The sequence below is a fragment of the Panthera leo genome, chromosome C2 (genome assembly GCF_018350215.1).
Source record: "Panthera leo isolate Ple1 chromosome C2, P.leo_Ple1_pat1.1, whole genome shotgun sequence".
NCBI classification, from domain to species: domain Eukaryota; kingdom Metazoa; phylum Chordata; class Mammalia; order Carnivora; family Felidae; genus Panthera; species Panthera leo.
The window spans coordinates 58,806,116-58,817,867 of NC_056687.1; the positions used below are offsets into that span (position 1 = coordinate 58,806,116).

Genomic DNA, 11,752 nt, shown 5'->3' on the forward strand with positions numbered 1-11,752 from the left:
TAAAGTCAACTAAAGCGCTCTACTGGACACTTAGCATAGTTGGGGCCAAAACAGGCCATTCGGAAAGGCCCTCTTTATTTCAGTGGTTCCAGACACAGAGTTTTCTATTCCCACCAGTTATCTTTATCACCAGTCTCCATGTGCCTTAGTTTTCTCATCTGTGAACTCTGCATAGGAATACTTGTTTTGCAAGGCTGTTACGAGCATTACATGAATGCTTGACATGTCATGATTGTTCAATAAATGCTACCTCCTTTCCTTCCTTTTGGTCTTCATAATCCTAATTGGCAGCTCACACATTTGTAAGTTCAGTGGTTTTTACTCTTTTGTGTCATGTCCCATAGGGTTGAGAGAGCTTCATAACCAGGCCTGGGGCACTACGGAACATTCAATGACTCAGTATCTTTAGTAGGCAACTTGCAGAAAGTTTTTAGGATGGCCTTTTCGCCTATGTTTTGTCACACTGGGCCTATACAGAGCTTGTGGCAGACTTCTTTGACATTCGAATCCCCCAACAGGATGGATTTTTACTGTTTCATTTCAGCCTTCTTTCTAATTCAGACCTGGTATTTTTCACCTAACTCCTTGTGTCTTTCAAGCTCACTTTGAACCCCTGAGTTCTGGGGAAAAAAGAGGAAAAATAGAGCAAAAGAAAGAGATGCTGTAGTCACTGGAGCCATCTGGGACAACATATTTTGTAATTTTGTAGAAAAAGAGAATATCCTTATTTTTAGGGCTCCTGTTGAATGCTCTAAGAATGTCTCAATGCTCCTATCTAAGTGGATATAAAAGCTTTTCTCCTTCCTTGATTATTTTTGTAGCCTTTTTCTGAGCCTTCTCCAATTCTACCACATTTTTCATGAGCAGAAACCAGAACTGTATACCTCACTCCACAAGTGAGTGGGCATGGTGGTGTTCACCCTGCCCACTGATGTGAAATTTCATTCTGAGGATGATCAGGTCTTTGTTGAGCTCTTTGACCCCACATACCTCACTAGGCTAGTGTCTGCAGTGAAGGCTGTCTATTGATCTTTTGCTAACTCATCACTTACCTTAGAAACCAGCCTCTATACACATTTCTCGAACTTGACCACATTCAAATTTATCAGCCACTTTTCTTTTTTTCTTTTTCTTTCTTTTTTTTTTTTTTTTTTGGTATTTCCTTTCCTTTCTTTTTCTTTTTTTTCAATATATGAAATTTATTGTCAAATTGGTTTCCATACAACACCCAGTGCTCATCCCAAAAGGTGCCCTCCTCAATACCCATCACCCACCCTCTCCTCCCTCCCACCCCCCATCAACCCTCAGTTTCTTCTCAGTTTTTAAGAGTCTCTTATGCTTTTATCAGCCACTTTGCTACTTGCCCATCTAAACTTACAAAATATTTCTGAAGTTTGTGACTATTAGCTTGGCATTTTTCAGAAAGGAAGTCACCATGTTGCTAAACCTCTTCCTCACACTTTATCAAAATGGTTACTAAATCTGCTCCCAGCTTGATATTGGTATTTATCTTTCTCTGTCACAGATGTGTTAATTGTTGCCTGTAGGCTTTCCCTTTTAAAGATTTCCTGTGCCTGCCAAATTCTATCACTTGTCGATATCAAAATGTGTTCAATAACACTTTTGAGTGGAACATTAACAAAGATTTTTCTGAGATGAAATTTTTTTCCCCTCAGGTTGTTATTTACTTTAAGTAGTCATGATTTTGTTTATTTTTGATTTCATGTTTATATGCCTGTTCAGACGGACAGGGTTGGGTAGAAAATGCTTATTTTAGAAATGTAATTTCCCAAGAGGAAAAATAGTATTTCCCCAAATGTATTCCTTGATTCATACTCAGCTTTAAAAAAGATTTAAAGTGGCTATAAAAAATACACGGTGATGATATTTTTGCTTTGTTTGTTAGTTTTTAATTAGCTTTATGATATTTGAAAGCATTTCTTCAGCTTTGGTGGTGGCCCAAATCTTGGAGTTTTATTTTCAGTTGGTATGTTTTAGGTTTTTCTTTGTGGCCATTCTTTGCTCACAAACACACTATTTTAAAATAAATGAATGTTTACGTGAAAACACAAAACCGTCAAAAACAAGGATAAGTTCTACTGGTAATGATCTTGGATTCCTTTTTCTATATCTAGAATATATTTAGAGGAGTGCCCATGTGCTAGATGACTGATAGTTACCTGCCACTGTAACTTCAAATCCATACATTTCATTCTTGACATATTTTGCCATGAACTATTACAGTCTATGATATGACATGACATGACAGGATTTCCAGATTCCTCAAAACTACTTCTGGTCCCTTTGTCCTTCTTGTGCATAACTGGGGTTTGCAGACAATATAGAATCTCATACAGAACCTCATCCTCCCCTGCCTGGCAGCTTTTCTCGGTACCTCTGAACACCGTAGCCTGAGGCCATTGGATACCCAGTGGGAATCCAACAGAAGTAAATAAAGAGCCCTGATGTTTATTTGCATCTCAGGACCTATGCCCAGGGATGCCTTAACCCACCAGTGAGGTGACATTTATTTTGCATGACTCATTTCCTCCCTCCCTCGGCAACCTGGCCCCAGGCTCTCTCTTGCTAACCTTTCCTCTTATTCCTCCCTTACATGACCACTTCACTCTTCAGCCAGACTGCTCTCAATGGTGAAATGAAAGGAATCTGGGCAGAGTGGCACAGAGAAAGGGTGTCTGCAGCCAAAGCGGGAGGGCCTGAATTTTCTCCTAGTTCAACCGTTGGCTACCTTGCAGCCTCAACAAGACCACTTAAACCTTATGAACCTTAGCTTTTGCATCTTTATAACAGAACAACTCTGCCACTCATCAAGTAGTGAAAATCAAGAAAAAAATTATATCTATCTGTCTATCTATCTATCTATCATCTATCTACAGGCTGTGTGCACACAAACACCATACGTGTATGTTGCCTCTGAAGAGTTCACTCTCATTCCTTCCTCTGCCTTGGCCCCTATCACTCTTTCCACCCAGAAAGCTCTCCCCTCCCCTCCCCCTTATCCACATCAAATGTAGTCTTCAAATGCAAGATCCTTCTTAATGCCTTTACTGGCCCACAATGGTCACTTTCTTCTTTTAATTGCTCTTCAGATGCAGGCCCACATTTCTCGGGTCCCACAGATCACTCCAGCCAGAGGAGAGGAAGTGGTCCCATGCTGAGGAATGTCTAGATGCAGCCTGCAAACCAGCTGATAAAGACACTCCCCACCCCCCCCCCCCCCCCCCCCCCCCCCCCCCCCCGCCCATCCTCATTTAATCTGCTCCTCAAGTTTGCATCAGAGGAGGCTGATCATGTGAACATATTTCGGCGACTCTTTCTCTGTATACTGACACCTCCAGCCCATTCACTGTTCAGTTCGGCAGTATTTCCAACGGTATTTAAAATGGTAACCGTGTCCAGTCCCCTCTTCCTAAAAAGAGCATCCTAGAACTTTTTGGTAAACATTATTGTCTGACACTTGCCCTCTTTCCAGTTTGGTGGTGATAAATCAGGGCATGTGTCGTGAATAGAGAATTGTGTCGTGTTCTTTTTTACATTTCTGTTTCCAACTGGTGTGTTGGCACAAGGAGCCTCAGAATGTCATGAAGCCAGTTTGCGTAAGTAAAGGGAGCAAACAGGAATGGGAGGATGCCAGAGGGAAGATATTTTAAGTCTCAGCTTCTTCTAAGTGCTGCGTTAGGATCAAAACACTAGATTTTTACAGGATTCTGAAAAATGACATTCAAGCTAGTCGTCTCAGTAAAGCAGAGCTTTGTATCCCTTTCTAAAATTAAACCAAATAAGTGGCTTGTTGTCCCAATACCCAGATTTCTGAGGTAAGGCTAAAAGTGTGAACCCAGTTGCATTAGAAGAGATTCAGTCTCCAAAGAGTACTTAAACTTGATCTTGAGTCTATGCAGTCCCACATTATGAGGCCTCTTGCTAATTGACAAGTAGGGACATCTTGGGGCACAAAGTGGTGGCTTTACAGCTTGGCTCCACATAGTTCCAATGTTTTCGTGATAAAAGGCTTAACTGTGTTCTTACGTTGTCAATCCCAAACTGACACCAACCGGTCTGAGGGATTAAGTTAACAGGGATTCAGTCTATTGTTCTCCACTGACTGAGGGCCAGGAAAGCCAGAGAGCTGAAGTGCAGAGAATTACCTGGGTATTAAAGGCGGAAACTCTACATTGTTGCTTAGCAAAAAAATGTTGACAATTGATATACCTGGCCGTTTACCTGAGTAATTTAAGGTTGAAAGTGAATTTTAAAACATCTGTATTGATTAAAGGGATGAATCCTTAGTTTCCCCCTCACTTTACTGCTTATGCCCACTAGAAGCTCACACCCATAGGAAGGCAGAATAGAGGGAGAGGCTGGAATGTGAGCTTTAAAATCAAACAGGCCCGGGTGCCTGGGTGGCTCAGTCAGTTAAGCATCCAACTTTGGCTCAGGTCACGATCTCACAGTTGGTGGGTTTGAGCCCCGCAACCCGCTCTGTGCTGACAGTGCGGAGCCTGCTTGATTTTTTTTCTCCCTCTCTCTCTCTCTGCCCCTCCCTGACTCATGTTTTTTTTTCTCTCTCTCTCAAAATAAATAAATAAACTTAAGAAAAATCAAACAGACCCGAGTTCTAACTCTGACTCTGCCACATATTAGCTGCACACCTTGGGAAACTTCCCAACCTCTCTGAGCTTCTTTCCTTGGCTGTACGGTAGAGTTAATCAGTCCTTCCTCATGGGGTTGTTGTGAAAATTAAACCACACAGTTTTGGTGAAGCACCTTACGTTGCCAAAGGATGTGCCCTTTTCTGTTCACAGGCTGACAGGCAGGGGCTTGGAAGGACTGACCTCTGGCCTCAGAGTAGGAAACCTGTTTCTACTTGCAGCTCCTTTGAAGGTCCCTACTATGATGTTCACTCATACCACTGCAGCCACTGTTTCTCTAAAAACTTGGATAAGGAGTGATTACATGATGTTTTCACATCTAAAGAATGATATAAATAAGTGTAAAAGCACTAGGGCTTTATGATAAATTGTACTTGGGCGCCAGGTTACGGAAACACTGGAAAGATGAGCTCAAAGTCCTGCGTGATTTCTGGGAATGACACCTTATTTCAGTCCGAGCACACTGGGTTAGGTTGAGGCCAGTTGGAGGTATATGCTGTCAGCCGTCTTTAACAACTCAGAGCGTGCTGAGCCTTAGTGAATATTAATTGAATCACCGAACCTCCTGAGTAACATCGGCGTGTCGAATGGGAAAAATGAGTAGAAAAAGACAAATGGCACCAACAAGCCCTTTCACCCAGAAACACAAGTCTCCTCTCTGCCTGGTGACATGGAATTTCTTTTCTCTCCATCTTTTGCTATTTTGTCACGTTTATTTCATCTTGTCTTTTCTAACCCATTCCTATTTTAGATATTAGCTCTTCAGAACACACATTTCTGATAGGATTGTCAGCTGGGCACATGTGGGACGGCAAGATTGAACTGCCTCCTCTTGCTACTTTCTTTCTAATAACAAACCTGGTTCGTTCACCAGCCCCAAAGAGCAACACTGCCCTGAGCAATCCCAGCTGGTTTCTGTTTTGCCTCACATGACATCAGCAGAAACTGTCGCTTGATTTTCATTTGCTAGAAATTTATGATCAGGGATACTGTTTAAAGCAGAAAATAGCCAGCTGGACTTTCAAATCCCTGACTAAGGGAGTAGAGAGAAAGGGGGAGAAATGAAAGGCATGACTAATGTCAGGGATAGAGTATGAAAACCTCTTTCTTTTGACTCAGAAACCAGGGGCAATGGCAGTATTTGCCAGCCGGGTGCACAATTACAATCCTGACATTTTACCCAGGATTATTTCTCCCCTGCTTGAACCCTGCCCATGAGGAACACTTCGCCTGCCCTGTGGGCTAAATGGCCAGGGTTGGGTGATGTGCTTTCACAGGCTGGACTAAGTGCTGTGTACTCAGGAGGGGCACACTACCAATGCTTGCCCACACCCCAAAGACAGCAGTTGACTCCCTTGGGTTCTCTAATAAACATTTAAGTACCAGGTAAATTCTTCTCTGAAATAGTGATTCTTTGGTTCTGACTAAAATATTCTCACTTAAATTTATGTCCTCTGAAAATACCCAAGTAGCTGTTAAAGTACTCTAGCAGACAGCATATCCTCTACTAATTTATATACTTTAAGGCTCAGTTAAAAATGAGTAAAATATACCAAAAAACAAAACAAAACACATAACAACACACATACACACACCACACAAATCTGTACAATCAATGAAAACTTACGTTTTGTTCTAATACATAGGTACACTATTGTGGAACAGCTAAGACAATTTTGGGACATGTCTCGCCCATGATAAACACCACCAGGGACTCTGCTCAAATGCATATTTCAGCTTTTTTGAAACCACTAAAGATGAATGGACACCAGAGTCCTGCTGCTCAGATTCTTAATCCATTAATGACCAATTAATCCATCATTAATCTGCAAAAACTAAAAGCCCCTTTGAGAGATGCCTTGAGAGAAGAGTGCCTGTCTCCTTTGGTGGGGATAATGCAAGGTGCAGAGTCACCTTGTGCCTTCGGTAGGACAGATGCTGTCCTCGGTGGCATGAGAGGTCTCCTTCCCACCCATGTATCTGAAAAAACTCATCCCTGACCCACATTGCCCAACATTAATTTCTGATCCTTTTCTCTGAAGTGATTGTATGGTACCTTCTCCTCCTTGACAGCCTGGAGTAAAATGACAGTATTAAGAAGGGGTAGAAATCTTGGAAGGGCCCTAAAAGAAGGGGCAAGGAGACATGGAGAGGGGAAGGAGCCATTCTCACATGGCTGATGACAACTGCCCTTACATTTAGGATAGGATTCATTTCTGTCCAAAGGCTTCCTTGGATTTGACTAGATTCTTTTATCATTCTTTGGATGGAGGCAAGTAATGGCCAAAAGAGAGAGCTCCTGAGATGGACCTACGGCTTGCTCAACATCAGTGGCTTCAGAAACACCCACAAAGTAGGAGAAAGAGCTGCTTGTCTCCTTACACACACACACACACACACACACACACACTCATTTGACAGGGGCTCAGGAGAAACTGACATCTGTCTCTAGGGTATTGGAAATTGGAACAATCAACCCAGTTCCTCACACTCTACCTTTTTGGCCTCTTACTGGAAGCTGGGCAGTGACGAGGGAGGCAATCTTTAAGGGGAGAAGACTTCAGCTGGTTTTAAAGTATTTGTGAGGGTCACACCAACAAGGACCCTCCCCCACTCCCAGTCACACTCACTCTCCACCCAGGCTGCCTTACTTTCCTTTTTGAGGCTTCCATGTGTTGATACAGACCTAATTAGGGGGAAAAGGAAAAACTTTACCAATTCTCCACACACATGCGTCTAGTTCCTAAGCTCATGAAGAGATAGTTCTTTTCCTAAGTTGTCACCAGAGTCAAAGCATGCCATTTTAGGAACTATACCCAGAACTATCCCTTGGGAGAGAGCTAAGGGTGGGGGATGGGCAATGACAGGTTTGGAAGAAGCTGAGCATAGGTGCCTCCCCAGGCACAAGGTCTGAGGTCCTCTGGTCATTGAGTCTGGACCTTAGGGCCAGGAATCTGTGTGGACAGAGGTTCACAGAGCACCGGCCTGGCTGCCCTCTCTTGGCATACCTCCTGATCTTCTCCACACGGCCTGGGTTCAGCCACAGCCCGCCGTCTAGCAACATGATTTTAGAAAAATAACAAAGCAAACATTAACGTGCCCTGCTTCGGCCCACAGAACACTGCTGGGGAGATTACTTACAAGAAGTCGTCGTTTGCCTTCAAAGGACCCCAGCAGATCGGTCACGGACTTCCTGGGACTCTGAGCGAAGTGTTTTGTGGTGGGTTTCAGGTAGCCATCCTGCTCTGTTTTCCCTACTTTTTTCTTCTTGCTCTTCTCTTTCTCCTGCCGGCTCTTTTTCTCAGCCTTATCCTTCTTCACTTGCTTTTCACTCTTGAGTAACTTGTCTGTTTTCTCGTTTTTCACCTTTTTTTTCTTCTCCTTCTCAGGTTTCTCCAGCTTTTCGTGCTTTTTGGATTCCTTTGCTTTCTGGGGGGGAATATTCCCCACCTGCAACTCGTCCTCCAGCTGAGAGGCAGTTGGCCTGCTGAGGTCGTATTTACTCTCATACTCATTGCTAAGGATTTTGTCCTGGACTTTCTTTTTGGGAGGTTTCCCCTTCGCTGGCTTGTGAGGACCTGGCACCACGTTTGGGTCCCGGTGGCCGTGCTCCCGCCGGTCGGTGCGGTTGTCCCGGAGACGGCCCGCGCCCGCCCGCGTGCTGTGCTCCGAGGCGGTGGTGGGAGGGGCAGCCGTGAAGCTCTCCAAGCTGGTGGCCTTGCTGGGCCTCCTGGTGGCCTGCAGCCTCTCCCTGTGCTGCTCCTTCCTGGGCTGGGGGTAGAGATTCTCCGAGGCCCCGGGCTCCCTGGCCGTGGCCACCTCAGCAGTTGCTGGGGGCCGGTGGGCGTCCGAGGAGGGGTGCGCCCTGGGGGTCCAGGGCCTCTGGGTGGTGGGAAAGGCCGTGGTGGTTGTCGGTCTTGCAGCCGCGGTGACCACCCGAGAGGTGGCCCGGGTCACTGTTGGCACTGCAGCAGGAGACAGGGTGGTGGTGGCCCTTGGGGTTGGAGGAGCGGGGGGAGCAGCGGCCGTGGCGGTGGCCGGCTTCCTGAGCACCTTCCCCCGAGTCTCTCTGGTCGGCGGGACTTGTGCTCGCCTCTGGTCTTCTTTTCTCTTCTCACCGCTCAGTCCTGGCCTTCCGGCTCCTCCACCATGGTTCCCCTCCTCCACCACCTGGCCCTCTACCCCAGACGCCTTACATTTTTGGACAAAACCCTTCTGCCTGATTTTCTCTATCCGGCGGATGGGGCCCTGGTCGATGATCTCATACAGGGCCTCCAGCCTGACCGGATACGGGTAGCGCTCCTCCACCTGCAGCGTCTTCTTCAACAGCACCATGCCGAACTTGCCCTTCTCCAGCTTCAAGAAGCTCATGAGCTTTGGGACGAGGTTGGGGTCCAGGGGCTGCTCCAGAACGCGGCCCTCGCTGGTGATCCTGCGCACCTTGCCTCCTTCCTCGCCGGCCTGGTGGAACAGCACGATCTGCTGGATGTGCCTCTCGGCCAGCTCGCAGTACACATCGTCCTTCAGGAGACTCATCATCAGGCGGTAGTAGCCTTCCGAGGCGTGCGGCGCCGAGATGACCCACACCCTGTTCTTCCCTGCGAAGCTGGCGAGGATGTTGGGAGAGCTGGACCCAGAGGGGAAGCGCAACACTCTGGAACGGGCTGAGGACCCCTCATCTCGGATCATGTCACGGGGAGAGCTCGGGGCTCCTGGTCTCTGCTTCGGTCTCGCCGGGGCTCCACTGCCGCGCGGCCGGGCTGGCGGGGCTGTTGCGGGGGCCACCCTCAACACGGGCACACTCCTCCTTCTTTGGAGAGGCGGAAGCTTTGGTTCTTCCACAGTGGTTCTCTCAAGTCCCTGAGCCTTCCCTGTGTGCCTCAGAAGCCGAGCTGGCCTTCTGTGGACGGGGGAGACCAGGGGCACCTTCCGCCCTCCGTGGCTCCCTCTATGCATGGCATGGAGGTGGGGTTCTGATCCGCACACCAGCCACATTGCCAGCAGCATGGTAACACTGAGTCCCATTCTCCATGTCATTGTGCAATCCACTTTGAAAGGCAGCGGGGTCAAAAGACAGAGAGGGGGGAGGGGGAGTAAAAAAAAAAAAAAAAAAGAAAGAAAGAAAGAAAGAAATGAAAATCATTTAATTGCAAACAGAACTGGGCATTTTTCTCTTTCTCTATCTTGGCCAAGGGGTGGGGGAAGGGATGGTGAGAGAAAAAGGAAGGAGGTCAGGGAATGGAAAATAGGATGAGATCCTGTTGCTTTTAAACCCCTGCAATTTGTTAGTGCTTAACAGAGACAGTTCCATTAAGCAGGAAACCCAGCTCAGTTCCCCATTCAGCCTGCGTGCACCGTTTCCACGGGCTCTCTGATGCTCCAGAGAAAAGGCACACTGAGCACGTTAATGATGACAACATTCCTATTTCATTTCTTCAAATAAGCAACAAAGAAACAAACAAACACACCAAAGACAGGAAAGATTACACACTTACATGGTGGCTCATGGAGATGGAATGCAGAGGGTTTAAAAGGCAATCTGAAGTGTGGTCCCAGGACAGTTTTCTAGATGAAATACTTTTCCTCCCAAGCCTCTTTCTCCTTTGCAGGCTGAGCGGTACAAAGGGGGGTGTGCTGCAACTCCAGCTCCCAAAGGCGCCACCGACCCACAGCCTGTCCTGACCTGAGGGCTGAGCTGCTTTCTTCTTTCCTCTGGCTGTCTTTTCACCTTCTTGACAAGTAGGATGAGGTGAAAGGAGCTGTCCTTGTAAGTCTTTGCTTCTCCATTTGTCTGTAGTTTCTGCTCGGTCTCGTGTGTCTGTGTGTGCCAGTCCCCTGTGCCGACAACACAGGGAGCCCCTGGAAGTGGAGTCCCAGCTAGTCCTGAATCTTGCTCTTTCTCTCTTTAGAGTTCCAGGATCCTTCTTATCACCCTTTCCCCCACAGTCTGGCTTAGTCCCTTTGTTTCCAAGCGTAAAAGCACTGGGATTAATATGTTTTCCAGGCTGAGGGAAAACACAGGAATGTGATGTTGAAAAAGACTTTTTTCTTTTCCTGCGCTTCTCTCCTCCCTTTATTTCTCCCCACCTTTTTTTTTTTTTTTTCCTCCTCTTTTCCTTCTCCTTTTTCTTCTTCCTCTTGCCTGGACTCGGTCCCAGAAATGCCAGGACAACCTCAGTTTTGATCCAAACCAAACTCAAACAACAGCAGCCGCTAGAAATCAAGGAAACTTCACTAAGAATTTAACAGATCAGCAAAACACCACCTCCTTCTCACTTCAGCACGTTGAGAGTGGACTCTCGGTGGGGAAGGGGAGGGCTGCTCTTTGGGGTGGGGGAGAGTTTTGAAACACTACCCATCATCATAAATCACTTTAGAATAGGATGGCTGAGGACTTAACCCCTTCCTTGCCAGGAAGGATAGTTTCCCTTCCTGTCTGTACTCACATTGTACTTTGGAAAGGGAAAATTCTCAGATTTCTGCATCTGGCTGCTTGGCTTTCCTAGAGACAGATACTCGTTTGGCTCAGGGTGCTTGGCTGCACATCCACAGACAGTATATATATTTATAGTTCCATGTGTATATTTTTATCTCTTTCTCCCTGTTTCATGTGTTTAGTTTGAGGTTGGAAAAGCCCGTGGAAAACATGACTGGGTTGTTTTTATTTTATGCTAATTGGGGATCATATTACTGAGTTCTTGTTCCTAGTTTTCTCTTTGGCATGGAAGGAAGCTGGTAAAAGGTTAGAAATGCAAGCAATGACTGCTGTTCTCCTGAGATTGTGATTGGTCATTACATCAGGAGAAGGGCATTATGATCTCTAGTTCTGGGCTCTGGCTAGAGACGCTAGGCTAAGAGAGAGCTTCCTCAGAGAACATGATCGTGTGTCTGGGGGTGTGGGGGGGTATAGTGCAGTATTGTGCTCCCAGAGGCTTCTGCTGTCTGGAGGGTTTTAGGCAATCCTTAGAAGTTGTCATATCAGGTTCCAAAGGAGAGACTGAGACAGCTCTGTGCATCCACCTCCTGGACCTGCCAGGGGGATTTAGCTCTTGGTGGTGAGAGAAGGCGCCTCGGGGTATACA

At 46.4% G+C, this 11,752-nt stretch overlaps 1 protein-coding gene across 1 annotated transcript in view; it reads right to left on the reverse strand.

Moving 5' to 3' along the window:
• The window catches only part of CCDC80 (coiled-coil domain containing 80), a 34,696-nt gene extending 24,442 nt beyond the window's left edge, over positions 1 to 10,254 (reverse strand). The window contains exons 1-2 of the mRNA XM_042956120.1: positions 10,166 to 10,254; positions 7,812 to 9,718 (exon numbers count right to left, since the gene is read on the reverse strand). Of these exons, the coding sequence (XP_042812054.1) occupies positions 7,812 to 9,707 (1,896 nt within the window). The 5' untranslated portion in view covers positions 9,708 to 9,718; positions 10,166 to 10,254. The remainder of the gene's footprint in view (positions 1 to 7,811; positions 9,719 to 10,165) is intronic.
• Positions 10,255 to 11,752: the final 1,498 nt, after the last annotated feature.